Source organism: Arachis ipaensis, chromosome B5 (assembly GCF_059453495.1).
Source record: "Arachis ipaensis isolate K30076 ecotype BB chromosome B5, ASM5945349v1, whole genome shotgun sequence".
Classification (NCBI taxonomy): Eukaryota; Viridiplantae; Streptophyta; class Magnoliopsida; order Fabales; family Fabaceae; genus Arachis; species Arachis ipaensis.
In genome coordinates, this window is record NC_142440.1 from 68795279 (window position 1) to 68812353 (window position 17075).

Here is a 17075-nt window from a genome sequence, read left to right on the forward strand (position 1 = left end):
TTATGTTGCATCGGAGTATGCATGCACTAGAATGCTGACTGAGAAGACTGATGTTTATAGCTTTGGAATACTTATTATGGAAATAATTACCGGAAGAAGTCTCGTTAATTATAGTAAACGCCAAGGAGAGGTTAGAGGCTATAACCAATAATAGTATACAGTTTTGGTTTTAATCTTCTTACACTGTTCTACGCTGATTATTTTCTCTCTTTTTCTGTTTTCCTAACTAGAATTTGGTATATTTAGAGGTTAATTTAATTGAGTGATTGAAAACTATGGTTGGCAATAGAAAATTAGAGGAACTCATCGATCCGAACCTTCTTGAAAAGCCATCTTCAAAGGCTCTTAAGTTTTTCTCTGTTAGTTGCTCTTAAATGTGTTGATCCAGATGCCACAAAGAGACCTAAAATCAGACACATAATCCACATGCTTATGGCTGACAAGATCCTATTCCGTGATGTATGTTCTTTCCCTTTTTTGAACTTTGCATTATACATAACCAGAGAGCAAAAGCAAGATGGTTCAACATTGCTATAATCTGATTCTCATTTATCACTGTTTTATCATTCTTTCTTGTAGGAACGGAGGACTGGAGGGGAATCGTTGTGATCCCATCACAATTATCATCATGAGCAAAAGGACTCTAGCAGAGATAGAAAGTGAATAGATGGAGAGATCACTGATCGAAGTGAAGATGATAATAGCAGTAAAAATCTTGTCCATCGCACTAGGTTGAGATGATAGTTGTTAAATGATAAATGTAGCTATGTATTTATTATTTTTGGTTTTAATAGTTCGCCTATATTAATTTCTACCTCAATCTGGACAACATGCAATGAGTGTATTTTTGCTGCATAATTTCCCCTCCCACCATAATTTGAGATTCATTGTATACTCATTCATTATTACTAAAAATCAAAATCTTGATGTCATCCTTCTGCTTTATAAGACAAAAGTAGCTCAAGTGTTTTATAAAAAGTAATAATATTTTCAAGTTGCTCAAACTGTAGTATCAAACTACCGTTGTCTCATTCTAGTCCCATCATAACTTATGGCCCTATCATAAATTAAGTACTTGTCATTTTGTGAGTGTAGTTGTTATGAGTATTAGACAACAGAACATCAAATTTTAACGTGAAAAAAAACTTACCAATGTGAGAGATAAAAAAAAATCCACAGCAAGGTAAAAATTTTCACTATTTTCCAAAACAAAGCTACAAACAAGGGGATAAATCTCAATTTGGCCCCGAAAATTTGGCTTGATGCTCAAAATGACCCCTATAATTTTGTTGGCCCCAATTAGAACCCCAAAATTTATAATTGTGGCTCCAACTTGCCCTTGCGATCATCTCCATCACCAAAATACTGATCTAGTGCAATTGCATGACATGGTGGACACTACTTAAACGATGACGCATTGGTTTCGTGCGCAAACCCTTTGGAAACCACGTAGTGTAAGGGTTTTCTTGATATTTGGCAACTTATGATCGTCGTAGTGGAAAGAAAGAGAGTTTTAACCCACAAAAAACTGAAACGACATGCTTTCCAAAGGGTTTGGGCGCGAAACTAATGCGTCGTCGTTTAAGTAGTGTCCACCGTGTCATGCAATTGCATCAAATCAGCATTCTCGTGACAGAGATGATCGCAGGGAAAAGTTGGAGCCACAATTGTAAATTTGGGGGTTCTAATTGGGGCCAATGAAATTGTAGGGGTCATTCTGAGTATCGGACTAAATTTCAAGAGCCAAATTGAGTTTTAACTCTACAAACAAGTCTCAAAACTTACAAGCACTAAGCATACATGCAGAACTCTTTTACAAGAACATAAACACATAAACTAAATGGTGAAATCAATGATACAATAGACGGCTGTTGCTATGATTAAATCAATGATACAACAGACGGCCGTTGCTTACAAACTTTTTGGCTAGAGATCTTGGATTGCAATCACACCTCAAAGTTGAAGGACTATGAGTGAAGAACTCCAGGTAAACCAGAAAAGAATTTAACCATTTGATCATTCATTTATTCAGGTTAATACACTAATTGTGATGTAGAGGGACTCTCCAAAAAGTGTTTGCTTGGGCCTCACACAAAGAAAAATTATCATAACCTGCTTGATAAATACACAATGATGTATTATTCCTTTTTAGCTTCAAAAACAGAACCGAAAGGGACAAATTTAGGTTGAGAAAAGATTGACACAATAATAATACCGCAATGCAAAATTTTACAAAAGTACTTACATGCTCACCAAGTTGCAACTGCTACAGAAACTGCCTAAATCACATTTTAATGGTTGAATCTAGAAAGAAAGTAGATCCTCGACCATAACAGTTATCTATTTCTTGATGCCCCTGAAAAATCTATTTGAGTTGGTATTCATAAGAAATGATATGAGATAGAGCAGTTTCAAAGGGAAAAAAAACTAAAAATCTATTTATAAGTGATTTGCAGGTTTTGAAAAGGATAATAACTTTCTAAGGGAAAAAACTAAAAATCTAACTAAACTTATAAATCATCAATCAGAGGCTTCAAAACTTAAGAAAGAGAGCAAATTGAGTTTATAGAACTTCTAAGATCATTCCTACTACCGAGTACCAATGCTATATCCTATGGTGCATGGAATATAAGTGATTGTTCAAAGAATTACTTACAGAATGTTGAATATAAATGATCATGATAGTAAGTACACTTCCTTCCTTCATCTTCTCTATAAGGAGGTGAAAGAATCTCTAACACAGCACAAGGTGTTATTGCTGTGAAACAATGCAGATTTTCACCATGTTTTGGATATAAAACCGATGTCTCGCATGGTGCAGTCATGACCTTATCAACAGCTAGCTTAGCCAGTCTAACTAAAACAAAAAAAATTACAACAAAATCATTTTAAAACATGGATGCAGAATAGCAAGTTTTATAAGTCACTAAATATGATATCATATTGTTTAATAATGTTGATAAAAAGATCTCATGAATGAGATATAGAATTATGCAATTTTAAATCCTCAACAGTAGTAGCAATTTCATAGGAAATTCTATAGAAAAATGATTAATCCCCTAATACTCTTACTAATAATTTTCCCTAACTAATAGATTTAGAATTAAACAAAAAACTTTTTCATTTACTAATAAGGCTTCCTCTTCCTTTTTATATTATCTACTTCTGATTTTGCTACTAATTGAAATCTTTATTCCTTTAATTGATTATATCACACAGGAGCAAGAAGAAAAAGAGAGGTCAACAGGTAGTTAGACCTAATAAAAGTGGAAGAGGGCTCTGTCAATTTAGTATGAAAGGTTTTTTATAATTGATTTGTTCTTCAACAAATTGATTCAAATTAATAATAACCTAGCAATTAAATAAAAATATTTCTGAAGTTTAAACTAACAAGTTTTACAAAATACACCATGAGGTAAAATCAATCAAATTCCTTCCTTCAATCATCCTTATTTTATTTTATTTTACCCAGTAAATCAATATAATTGGAAAAATCATTGACTTCCTAATGATACAATCTCTGAAATTTACTCCTAATCCAATGAGTTCCCTCATATAAGACACCATGTATTGTATTTTAGTTTGTCACAATCATTGCCCTACTTCGACAATAGAGGTTAAACTTCAAACAAGAAAAAAATAGAAATCTTATTCAATTAGAAATCAAAAGAGCAACTACCAACCAAATCACAACAATCAAATTCAATCATTCAAGCATAATCAAGGACTCATAATCCATTTTGAAACTTTTCATTGGTTTATTATCAAATTCTTTTGAAATCAAAACAACATTCAATATTCTAGCAAACGAAGAACATTCAAATTCACATAAATTTTTCATAGAAAAGAAAATAAAGTACAATAAAAATAAAAACAAAATAGAACTTAAAGGAGTAGGTCGCAGAGGCAGAGGTGGAGGAAGAAGGACAGAGATCAAAGTCACTAGTGAAGAAGAGGAACAGAGAGGCGACAGAAAATAATGAAGTGGTGGACCCGAGTGTAGCGGCGGCGGCGGCAGCGTGTTGCGGCGTCGAGGATCAGAGAACAAGCACGATGCAGGGGAGAACGAGCAATTTCGCGGATGGAGAAGATCAGAGAACGATCACAACGCAGGGAGAAGATCAGAGAGCGAGCTACTGCGGAGGGAGAGGAACAAAGAACAAGCAACGTTAATGGAAAGCAACAATAGCTCTAACAGAGCTCTGGACTCTTCTATTTGAAACTCAAATTAAAAGAAATAGAAAGAATGTATAAAATAAAAAAAATAAAAGACAAATATTTAATTATTAATTCTTTTAAAAATAGAAAAAATAAAATTTATTTTATAAATATTTTAGTAATAGTTAATCATGCTCTTATATAAAAATAGAAATAAAAAATCCGTGGCCGTTTATATAATATTTTTATGTTGTACTAACACACTGCAATTTACAGCTAACCTAACAAGGCAACAACTTAACTCCAATATTAGGTTATTATTTTGTTAATTGTTAGAGAAGAGGAAAAAAGGATTTGAACTATATGAATTAAGAATTATTGAAGTGTGTGAGCGCCTATTTATAACGCACACATCTCAAGTCTCAACACTTTCCGTTGGCCCTTTGCTTTCTCTTCTCTCTCAGATCTGCTTCGCTGGTAATTCTTTCGCTCTGTTTTCTCTCTTTTTCTTTTAGTTTTCTTCCCGTTTTCTCGTCAGAATTAGGGTTTTGTTTCTTCTTGCTTCAATTTTCATCGAAGAAATACCCTCTGTTTCTGTGATAATTCTTCATTTCTCTTCAGGATCTAAAACCCTCCATTTTTATACTTTCGTTTGATCTCTGCTCTTTTTTTTGTGGGATTTTTCTCTGTGCTTCATTCGTCCCTCGTGTTCAGATCCTTTATCAACATTTATTTACTTTTATCTTATTATTAAATTTAATATAGAATTATACAGTGTGGAGGTGTGGGTATATATATATGGGGTTTATGCTTTCAGGGTTAAGATTGATGTGATCTCATTTTAATTCTTTGTGTTTTGCTTATTCGTGTGCTTGTACTGTGAAGTATGCTGTTTTATTTGTGGTTCGTTTAGAAGCTGATTCCCTTGGGTACATTTGTTCCAAAGGAATGGGGGAGATTTATACGCAGACATTTTAATTGTATGTAATGTATTTAACCTATTAACCTATTTGCCAAAAATGATGACGATCATTGTAGTGTCATAAAAAGTCTGGTAATGAAGCTATTTATTTGAGACTTGGTTAATTTTTAAGTAAGCTAGTATGAAAGCAACCTCAATTAACTGTGGTTTTAATATTTATACACCCCAGCTAATTTTCTTCCTTCCGTATCCTCTTCGACTTCGTGTTCTAACATATGTAATCTTGTTAATCACATGTATTCATCTTATGGTTTTTTCCCCCCTTTCGGGAAAAAAAGTTGAAGAGTATGGGTCGTGGAGTTAGCAGTGGCGGCGGGCAAAGTTCATTAGGCTATCTTTTTGGTAGTGGAGAGGGAGAGGCCCTGAAACCAGCACCAAAAAATACCCAACCTGAAGCACAGACCGTAAATGATGTGCCTCCTCCTAAGCCAGCACCTCCTAAAATAACAATAGACCCAAACAAGCCTGCTGGTATCAATAGTAATTCTATAGATGGCCAGAATACGGGCAACTTCATCACGGTACTTCCTTTACTTTGATTGCATCTTTTTCAAGCTCTAATGCATCAAGTCATGAATGTTAAGTACACTATAATAGATTGAAGCTGGTTTACTACTGCTGACTGCTGAGCATACACTCTTAGAAAAGCAGCATCGTCTATAATGGAAAATGAAATTAGGAAAATTAAAATGATTATTTAAGTTCTTTTAGCTTCTACTTAGTTATGCAGTTAACCTTACACATGATCACTATATGTTCACACTTTAGAATAAAAGATTGAGCCTTAAGTATGCTTATATAAACTGTAGTGTATTTATGTTATGACAATTGGTTTTGTGAAATGTACTATGCTTAGTGGGATAAAGTGCATTAAGATGATGAGAAATAACAACATATATAAAAACTATATATCCGACTTTGTCTCGATGAACTTTCTAATTCTACTCAGCTTGAGTTTTCTTGCTAGTGGTTGTTCTGCTCATGGTTAGATTATATTTTTTGAGGAATTTTTTGTAATTGATGTCTTGTTCTATCTAATTTGACCACAGGACCGACCTTCGACCAAGGTCCATGCTGCCCCTGGCGGGGGCTCCTCTCTGGGTTACCTCTTTGGTGGACCAGGTGATGCAAAATGATATATTGCTTGCGAAGCTTTTGGCACGCTGAATGATTTTTTCCTTTTTGGGTGAAAACATGATGGAATGAATGAAATATATAATGTAATATAAGGTTGTGGTTGTGGGGATAAGTCAATCAAGAATGCTATAATACATGTGCTAAACATCTATTACAAACCTGTGCTTGTCAGAAACAAATATTTCTGTTTTTAAATGTCGATTTCTCTTGTAGTTTTGTATTTTATGTGTTCCTGGTAACCCTTTTCTGTTGTTATTACCACCACGTTGTTTGGTTGATAGGAATAACTCGTGCAATTAGTATTTTTACTCGTAATATTATTACGGAAATATAAAATTTTCAAAATTGTGGATTTTTTATTCGTAATAATATTTTTGGAATACAAATTTTTTAAAATTACGGTTCATTTTGTCGTGATAATATAGATTATGCATGACGATTTATAAAATCAAACTATTTTTACAAAAAAAAGTTATAAGTTAATAAAAGTCTTTGGTTAAGACTAAAGTCTCTCTAGATAAAAAATTAAATAATAAAATTTTTAATTATTATTTTTACATAAAAGTTTATTTTTTATTAATAATTAATTTTAATATTTGTTGTCTAAAATTTGAAACAATTTAATGCGAATATTTTTACGTTTAATTAGATATTAAGTTTGATACACAAATAGAAATAATTTTTATACTTGTTATCTAAAAGTAATTTTTTTATGTATATAAAAATATAATTAGATATTAGCATAAATAATTATATTGATAGTTATAAAATTAATTCAAAATAAATTTATTTTAAACAATTGAATCTTGATTCTAACTTTAAATTATAACATTAGTATTTTTTTTAAATTATATGTAGTAAAAAAATTATAACATTAGTATTTTTTTTAAAATTATATGTAGTAAAAAAAATCAAATGATATTATGATTTGTCAAATTACTAAGTGAAAATGCTAGAAAGAAATAAAAAAAATAGAGGTAGATGAGAGAATCTAGGAAGGAAATTTATTAATTTAGAAGAAAATATTTTCTCTTAATTTTAATAAGAGTGTCATGTAACACATTTAGTTATTAAATTAGATAGTAATATATAATATATGATATATATATATGTACATTTTAATTTCAATTTTAATATTTTAATTTTAATTTTAATTCAATTAAAAAATGTTATGTTGCACATTTTGATTGTCAAATTTGTAATTAGTTATTGATAATGATATATAAAGGAGATAGAGTGGTTGAAGGAATGACAGAAATAGAGAAAAGAAGAGGGAGGAAAGGGAAACTCTTTAATTTTGGAGATAAAGATTTGATTTCAATTGCAATGAAAAATTGACATGTGGCACATTTTTGTTGTAAAATTAGTAGGAAGGAAGGAAGAATTATTTAATTTTAAAGAAAAAAATTTGATTTCAACTACAATGAGAGAGTGACATGTGACACATTTTGGTTGTAAAATTAGTAAAGAGAAGAGGAGAATTTATTAATTTTAGAGAGAAAGATTTGATTTTAATTTTAATTACAATAAAAAAGTGATATGTGACATATTTTAATTACAAAATTAATAATAAATAATAGATCTTAAATATTGATAATGTTATGTTGCAACAATATAATTCAATAGAATATATATGACATAATTTTAAGTTAATAAATTTCTTCTAGATTTATATCGAGGAAAATCCTTAAGTTAAATTTGATGCGTCTAGTTCATTATTAAATCTCAATGAGAATTTATTGATAATCCTCATAGATTAAGGGTCTGTTTAAAAAATTTTAAAAGTAATTTTTTTGAGGTTTTGACTTATGAAAAATAGCAGCATTAATATTTGGTACAATTTTTAAAATCAAATTACAGCTTTTTAAGAAATTTATTTAGGAATTTATAGAGAAGTTAAAAAAAAAGACTTCTCTCATAATACTACTATTTTTTATCGTATTTCTATAAAATAAATACTTTTAGAATTAAAAATTCAAACACAAAATAACTTATTTATAAACTACTTTTAATATAATCATTTATTGTTTAAGCTATTTTTTCAAAAATAATTTAATTAAATTATTTACCCAAACTGAACTTAAATACTGAACTAGGTCTTTGTCTTTTTTTTTTTTTTTTTTCTAGGGATTGAACACTTCCTACTAATAAAGACCACCCATTCCTAATTAGATTAGTTTTGCTGTACGACAGGTTGTTCCTTTAAGAGGAAATGGTAAAAGCTATCGGTTGGTTTGGTTTAGCGTTGAAAAAGAGAAGTATGTGGGAGTTTTTTGAAAGCTTGTTTTTATGTTTGATTTTTTTTTTATTCTAAATGCGAAAATGATTTCAGTTTGGGGTGTTAATGGATAGGGTATGATAGAATTTTGAGCCAATTCTAACTCTACTCACGAGTTGGAATTTTTATATAAACTCAACCCTATTTGTGGGTTGAAAATATTTCAATTTTAATCCTATTTGTTCTTAATCCACGAATATTCGATCTTATTCGCAGGTTACAAAAAAATGTAACATTATTATATAAGTTGATTTAATTTAAAATAGAACTGATTTTTATGTAAAAAAAAATTAAATTATCAAGTAATATTTTTTTTAATGACTAAGGATCTTTTGCATTTAGTGAGAGATCTTTGGTTTAGCATCCACTTGAAACATATTTTTATATAAGTATATAACATATACATATATATAGTGCGGGTTGGTCGGGTAGGGTTGAGACTCAACCCGTACTCTACTCGACCTGCACGAGAACCCTACTTGCACCTACTTTACCCGGTACAAATTGGGTTGAAAATCCTATCCGATTGGGTTGGGTCGATTTGGGTACCCGTGGGTAGGGTGCATGTTGCCACCCTTAGTTTCACCTCACGTTTATGTGAAGTTATAAGTGATAGCTTCTGCGTTTATGTTCATGTTAATTCGTTGCTATTAGAAAATTAGGTGAAAAATTTTATTTCAATTCTATGTTTTATTTTCTTGTATAAAAAAAATATATAAGTAACAATCTACCTTAGCTTGTAATTCTTAATATGAATTATGATCTCATTAGAAAAGACAAAGTAAATAAAAATACTAACAATAAGTAAGAATAGAGTCATAAATAATAAAAATTTATAGTCCAAAATAATATTAAATTAAAAAGTATTGAGAGCACTAAAATAATTATAGAACATTTTTTTGACATTATAAATTGAAAATAAAACAAAACGAAATTAAAGACAAACTAAAAAGTACCTGATGGTTGGGATACCTCCCAACAAGCACTTTTTTAATGTTACTAGCTTGATGGTTGGTTCTTGTTAAGGTGGGAGTTGATCATAATGCTTTAATCTGTTCTCTCTCACTGTGAATTTCCTCTCATTATCTTCATCTATGAGTTTAATGTGTTCCAATGAGAGAATCTTGTTTATTGTGTAAGGTCCATACCAAAAAAAAAAAAAAATATATCACTTGCTGTCTAGGTGAGAAATCACTTGTAGGGATCTTCTTATTCCTCCATCTCCTGAGCTTCTTTAGAGTTCTCTTCTCCCTTAGGTGATGGTGCACTCCCAACACTAAATTTAGGTTTGAGGTTAGGGGGTGTTTTGTTTATTTCAAAGGGAGGCTTGAGTTGCCAATTCTTATTAGTTTCATCAGAAGATTCTTGGAGGATTGGATGAATTGATTCAACCTTCATGCAGTTTTCCTTCTCACTTGAATGATGTATGATTTTAAAAATATGAAAAACTAAGTGCTCATTATGCACTCTCAACATTAATTCACCTTTTTCCACATTAATGAGAGCTCTTTTAGTGGCTATGAATGATCTCCCTAGAATGATAGAGGCATTCTCATATTCCTCCATGTCAAGAATAACAAAATCTGCTGGAGAGAAAAACTTTTCCACCTTAATCAAGACACCCATGTGTATTGTAAGAACCAGAATAACCGTTTTAATAAAATAATTATTTAATGGCCCGAAATTGGTTTGAAAACTTAGAAATAATAATTAGAAAATATAAAGGTAAAATTTGAATTTAATGAATTTTTCTGAGTGGAAAAAGTATCTTTTGCAAATTTTTTTTGTAAAAATGCATACTGGTGCTTAAGCTCGCAGTACCGGCTCTAGTCTATCCGATACCACGTATTGAGAAAAATAAGATTTTGAAAATTGAATTTATTGTTTTCAAAACACAAAGATAATTTAAAGTTGAAAACCGGGTGCTAATTTTAAAGGTTTCGGCTCAAAATGAATAAAAAATGCTAATGGGTTGGATCGGGCCCAAATTGGGCCCAAGACCCAATAAATATATGTTCTATTAATGAGCTTTTAGCTTATTTTAATGGAAAGAGAGAGAGAACTCGAGTAGATGAGAAGAAAGGAGAAGAAGATATTGTTACTATTCATCCTCTCCTTCTCAAGCTCATAACTTGAGCTACAGAGCTCTGATTGACGAGCCGTTTGCGGCCGCGCGAAGTTCTTGCCGAACTCGTCATTTTTAACTAAGTTTTGTTGGTAAAAAACTCTTTCTCTAACTCCAGTTTTCTTTCCTAGTCCAAAACTCGAAAATAGCTTTGGATATTTGAGTTTCTTTGTGTTTTTGTTATTTAGGTGTAATCTAACTTGGGTGAGTAGTGTGTTTTACCCCAAAACTCGTGAGACAAGGTAAGACATGACTAAATCCTTGTGTTTAGTTCTACGTCATAAACCCTAGCTTTGATTCTTGTTGTTCTTCATGTTATAGAGTGTTCTTGGTGTTATTTGGTGTTGACTGAAGGCTTGGAAAGCTTGTGGTGAGGGGGTTTTGTGCATCGAAGATAATCGGGCAAGGTATAATTTCGATTTCTTTTATGTAATATGTAATGTTTCTGAACACTTGGGCTACTGTCCTTTTAGATAGGTTTGAATGATGTGGTTGTATGAGTATTTGTATGTACATGTTATGCTTGATGGTAGTTTGGATGGAGGTTGAATGAGTTTGCATGTGATGATATATATATGTTGGTACATGATGATTATTGATGCGTATGATGACTTTGATGGGTTATGATGGTGGTTGTTGATGTTTGAAGATGAATGTTGATGATGATATTGATTATTGGTTATTATAATTCATGTTGAAAACAAATGATTGAGGAGGTTTAATGAATTGAATGAATTGATTGATGATAATAGAACTAATTGGATGAAAGATTTGATATATGTAGCATTGATGATTGTTGGAAATATTAAAACGTGGTATTGAGGAATTTTGATGTGAATTTAGCTTGAATTTAGAGTTGGATAAGGTGAGTATTAAATGAATTAGATGATTGAATGATTGATATGGTTGAGAAATTTTTGATATGGATTCTTTAGTGATTTTGGTATTGTTGGGTTATGAATAGTTTGGTTTTGAATTAAAAGTTTTGGTAAATTTGAGGTTTAATGGTTTTTGGTAAAAACTTGTTTTTAACCAACTTCAACGGATCATAACTTGAGCCTCCGATTTTGAAATGGAGTGATTTTTATTTCAAATTAAATATGATTTAAAGAGCTTTAAAATGACATAAAGTTTGAGGAAAAAGAAATTTTGTAGAGAAAGTTATAAATGTCGAAAGTTAGGATAAAAAATCTGATTTCTGTGATGTTTCATGCAGAAAATTTGGAAAATCTATCATGTGTGTCCACACACACCTCTATGCGTATGCATAGAATAGAGTGGGTGTTTCAAGTTGTGCATACTCACAACGTCATGCGTATGCACAGTTCGAAAAGGCCTTCTAGTGTGTGCGTACGCATACAACTTTATGCGTACAAACAAGCCCTGTTTTTCACCTAAAACCCTGTTTTTAACTGTTTTACTTTCCCGACAAGCTTGCAAACTTCTATAACAGTTGTTTAAAACCTTTTTGCTAGTATTTTAGGGTTTGAATCAAGGGAGAAAATAATAAGTGAATAAAAAGGATATTTTTGGTTTTGAGTTTAGAAGACGGTGATTTAAACTTGGGAAGTTCTGTGGATGGAATAGCTATAGTGTTTGGGCAGAGTGTTGAGGTGATCATGACTTGAGAAACATGAATGATTACGGTTAATGAGATGAGTATAAGCAGACTTGTGCTATGAGCAGTGACCTCTGAGATTGAGTATGTAATTGTGATATGCATTGTTCTCTGTCGTAGGGGCTGTGACACTCTCACGCCTACGTTTGGATGTGAGGGATGTGGCAGTCTCCCACTTGTCGAGGTAGCAGTGCCGGCGTATGGGCCGAGATAGTCTCCCGCCTACGTTGAGATATGAAGGCTGTGGCAGTCTCCCACTCGCATAACCTTTCTGCCGCCAGAGTGAACTCCAACACTATAACCCAAAAGAGTATGCCAGGCACTATAACTCGCGGGGCACAGGATAAAGAAAGTGTGAGCAGGGCACTATATCCTTAGTCGTGGCAGAAAGGTGACATCCTGGGGATGTGTCGGGTTGGCATTTTGAACCAACAAGTGATATCACGAGCCAAATAGGATGGACATTCATCATATGCATCTTTTACATGCATGCTTACTTTGATTACTTGAGTTATGCCTATTTGAATGATATGTCTAAATGCTAGTTGATTTACCTGTTACACATGAATACTATTTGTGCTTTTCTTATTTGCATTAAATGTATTTTATTGACCTTGTGAAGGATCCGAAGGCAGTGGCAATGTGATCGCACAGAGGTTAGATTGGCGAAGGTTGTGGGATACAACGGGGTGATTGGTATTAGTTAGAAATCTCCTAAGTTTAGATAACCCTGTTTATGGTTTATGATTTAATTTATTTATTTCGTTAAGCTTGAATATCTGTATTCGATGTGAAGTTCCAGGATTGCCTTTGGCATCCCAGAACCTTACATCTTATATATTGGGCACTGTTACCATACTGAGAACCTCCGGTTCTCATACCATATGTTGTTATTTTTTAGATGCAGGTCGTAACCCACCTTGGTGAGTTGCGAGATGGTGACGGAGTGGAGGATCTTATGCACTCTTTTGTATTTTGATTATTTATTGTAGTACTTTTTCTCACCTTTTTATTTTAGTCTTTATGGCCTTAGAGGCTTGATTTGAGAGATAAGTTGTATAAGTTGTTTTAAACTTCCAAAACTCTTTTATATTTCAGTTTGACTAGCTGGCCTAAACTCCATAGGCTGTGACTAGTCCTGTTTTTGATATATCATACTAATATATATATATATATATATATATATATATATCTTGTTAATTTAATTATCACCTTGTGTATCCTGGAGCTATCTACAAGGTTTTATATATACTATGTTTTATTCTGTCCGTGTCTACGCGTTTAGTTACAATCATAAAATTGAAGGTACCAGAAATTCCTAGAGGCATACCATCCGAAAAGCTTCCTTGACACCCTTACTGCCACTCTACAGAACCGTACATGAGATTTTCACCTCATACGGCTCCTCGTTCAATTCTCAGCAACAGTCGGACAAGTGGGGAATGTTGGGGTAAACCAGAAAACTTTGGGTAGAGTTGGATCTAAATGTTGGCTCCCCGAAAGATCCTACTTTTTTTGGAATTATAGATTGGCGAACGCTTCACGTTTCGTAATTCCATTTATGCGACTTTAAGCTTTACTAAAATTCTTGGATATATATTATATATTATAAGCTTTAGAACTGTCGTGGCACTTTGTTATTCTTTGCTTTATGGCTAGAGGTCAGGCTTAGAGTAACAGGGTGTTACATTTATGATATCAGAGCGGTTCGTCCTCGTAAGCCTGCGGAATGGACCGATTGTGCTTCGTTGCATACCATTGGTTGTTTTTCTTTTGTTCTATTTAGGATATCTGTTTGATATGCATAGCATGCTTGTTTCTGAGTGCCTTTCTAGGATAATTGAGGCACTAGGCTTGAGATGTTGAGATTGATCACCTCGATATCGATTGTTTGATTTAGACATGACCCCGAATGACAATTCACGGATGAGGTCAATCACGTTCACAGAGAGATAGTGAGGATGACTAACCTAGCCAATGCATGGCAAGCTCAACATATTTCGGAAAACTAGTTCGTGGAGTTTACGGCATATCAGTTATTGGGTGAAGCTCAGTGATGGTGGCCGGTAGAGTGTTGACAGATGCAACTACAGAATGAGAATGTATACTTTTGGGGTTTTTAATTAGGATTTTTAATTTCTAACCTGTATGGCCTTGAACTTTGCTGAAAAAGTTTTAAAGACTAGAATGATTTTGAAATTAGTTTGGAACTTTTGGTTTAAATTATTTGGTTTTGAAATTGGGTTGAGACTCTTAGTTTAAATGATACATTTTAAAAGAAAAGTGAGTTCTATGATTTTGTTAATTGTGAAATTTTTTATATTGAACTTGTTTTGAAGGTTTTAAAAAATGTTACAAAAACGGTATTTGTTTAAAAGGATGATGATTTAGGAAAAGAAATTTCTATTCGATTTAGTGGAGTAAGTCAGGTTCTGAATGGCAACGATCAGAGTGACGCAACGAAAGGCGTGTGGGAATTCGAATCAGAGATGAAGATGGTCTATCGTCATTGGTATACGAACGACTCGAATTTTGGGGACGAAATTCCTAATTAGGAGGGGAGAATGTAAGAACTGGAATAACCGCTTTAATAAAATAATAATTTAATAGCCTGAAATAGGTTTGGAAACTTAGAAATAATAATTAAAAAATATAAAGGTGAACTTTAAATTCAATGAATTTTTCTGAGTGAAAAAATGTATCTTTTGCGAAAATTTTTTTGTAAAAATGCATATCGGTGCTTAAGCCGATAGTAACGGCTCTAGTCTATCCCGGTATCACGTATTGAGAAAAATAAGATTTTAAAAATTGAATTTATTGTTTTCAAAAGACAAAGATAATTTTAAAGTTAAAAATCGGATGCTAATTTTAAAGGTTTCGGCCCAAAGTTGGGCCAAAACAGGCCAAAAATGCTAACGGGTTGGACCGGACACAAATTGGGCTCAAGGCCCAACATATATATGTTCTATTAATGAGCTTTCAGCTCATTTTAATAGAAAGAAAGAGAGGGAACTCGGGTAGATGAGAAGAGAGGAGAAGAAGACGTTGTTACTATTCATCCTCTCCTTCTCAAGCTTATAACTTGAGCTACGGAGCTCCGATTGACGAGTTGTTTGCGATCCCGCGAAGCTCTCACTGAGCCCGTCATTTATAACTAAGTTTTTTTTAGTAAAAAACTCTTTCTCTAGCTCTAGATTTCTTTCCTAGTTCAAAACTCAAAAATGGCTTTGGATTTTTGAGTTTCTTTGTATTTTTGTTGTTTAGGTGTAATCTAGCTTGGGTGAATAGTGGATTTTACCCCAAAACTCGTCAAGCAAGGTAATATATCACTAAACTCTTGTGTTTAGTTGTATATCATAAACCCTAGCTTTGATCCTTGTTGTTCTTCATGTTATAGAGTGTTCTTGGTGTTGTTTGGTGTTGAGTGGAAGATTGGAAAGCTTGTGGTGAAGTGGTTTTGTGCGTGGAGGATAATCAACCAAGGTAAGGTTTCGGTTTCCTTTATATAATATGTAATATTTCTAGACACTTAGGCTAGTGGCCTTTGAGATAGGTTTGAATGATGTGGTTGTATGATTATTTGTATGTACATGTTATGCTTGATGGTAGTTTGGATGGAGGTTGAATGTGTTTGCATGTGATCATATATATATATATATATGTTGGTAGATGATGATTATTGATGAGTATGATGAATTTGATGAGTTATGATGGTGTGTGTTGATGTTTGAAGATGAATGTTGATGATGATATTGATTGTTAGTTATTATGGTTCATATTGAAAACAAATGATTGAGTAGGTTTGATGAATTGAATGAATTGATTGATGATAATAGAACTAATTGGATGAAAGACTTGATATACATAGCATTGATGATTGTTGGAAATATTGAATGGTTGTATTGAGGAATTTTGATGTGAATTTAGGTTGAACTTAGAGTTCGATGTGGTGAGTATTAAATGGATTATATGATTGAATGATTGATATGGTTGAGGAATGTTTGGTATGGATTCTTGAGTGATTTTGGTATTGTTGGATTGTGAATAGTTTGGTTTTGAATTGAAAGTTTTGGTAAATTTGAGGTTCAAAGGTTTTTGGTAAAAACTTGTTTTTAACCAACTTTGACGGATCATAACTTGAGCCTCCAATTTTAAAATTGAGTGGTTTTTGTTTCAAATTAAATATGATTTAAAGAGCTTTACAATGATATAAAGTTTGAGGAAAAATAAATTTTGTAGAGAAAGTTATAAATGTTGAAAGTTAGGGTAAAAAATCTTATTTCTGTGATGTTGCAGAAAATTTGAAAAATCTGTCATGTATGCCCACGTACACCTCTGTGTGTACTCACTGAACAAAGTAGGTGTTTTAAGTTGTACGTACGCACACAACCCTGTGCATAAGCACAAGTCCTATTTTTTACATAAAACCCTGTTTTTAACTATTTTACCTTCCGAGCAAGCTTGCAAACTTCTGTAACATCTGTTTAAAACCTTTTTGCTAGTATTTTAGGCTTTGAATCAAGGTAGAAAATAATATGTGAATTAAAAGGGATATTTTTGGTTATGGTGATTTAGGCTTGGAAAGTTCTGTGGATGGAATAACTGGAGTGTTTAGATAGAGTGTTGAGGTGATCATGAATTGAGAAACATGAATGATTATGGTTAATGAGATGACTATAAGCAGACTTTTGCTATGAGCAGTGACCTCTAAGATTGAGTATGTGATTGTGATATGCATTGTTCTCTGTCGTAGGGACTGTGGTAGTCTCCCACCTAC

The 17075-nt window shown here is 32.6% G+C and overlaps 1 protein-coding gene across 1 annotated transcript; it reads left to right on the forward strand.

The window, feature by feature from the left end:
- Window positions 1-4495: 4495 nt before the first annotated feature.
- LOC107643645 (protein SPIRAL1-like 1) lies at window positions 4496-6497 on the forward strand. Its single transcript, XM_016347346.3, has 3 exons — window positions 4496-4635; window positions 5419-5661; window positions 6190-6497. Exons 2-3 carry the CDS (start codon window positions 5428-5430, stop codon window positions 6274-6276), a joined length of 321 nt encoding a protein of 106 aa, XP_016202832.1. The 5' UTR covers window positions 4496-4635; window positions 5419-5427; the 3' UTR covers window positions 6277-6497.
- The last annotated feature ends 10578 nt before the right edge of the window (window positions 6498-17075 follow it).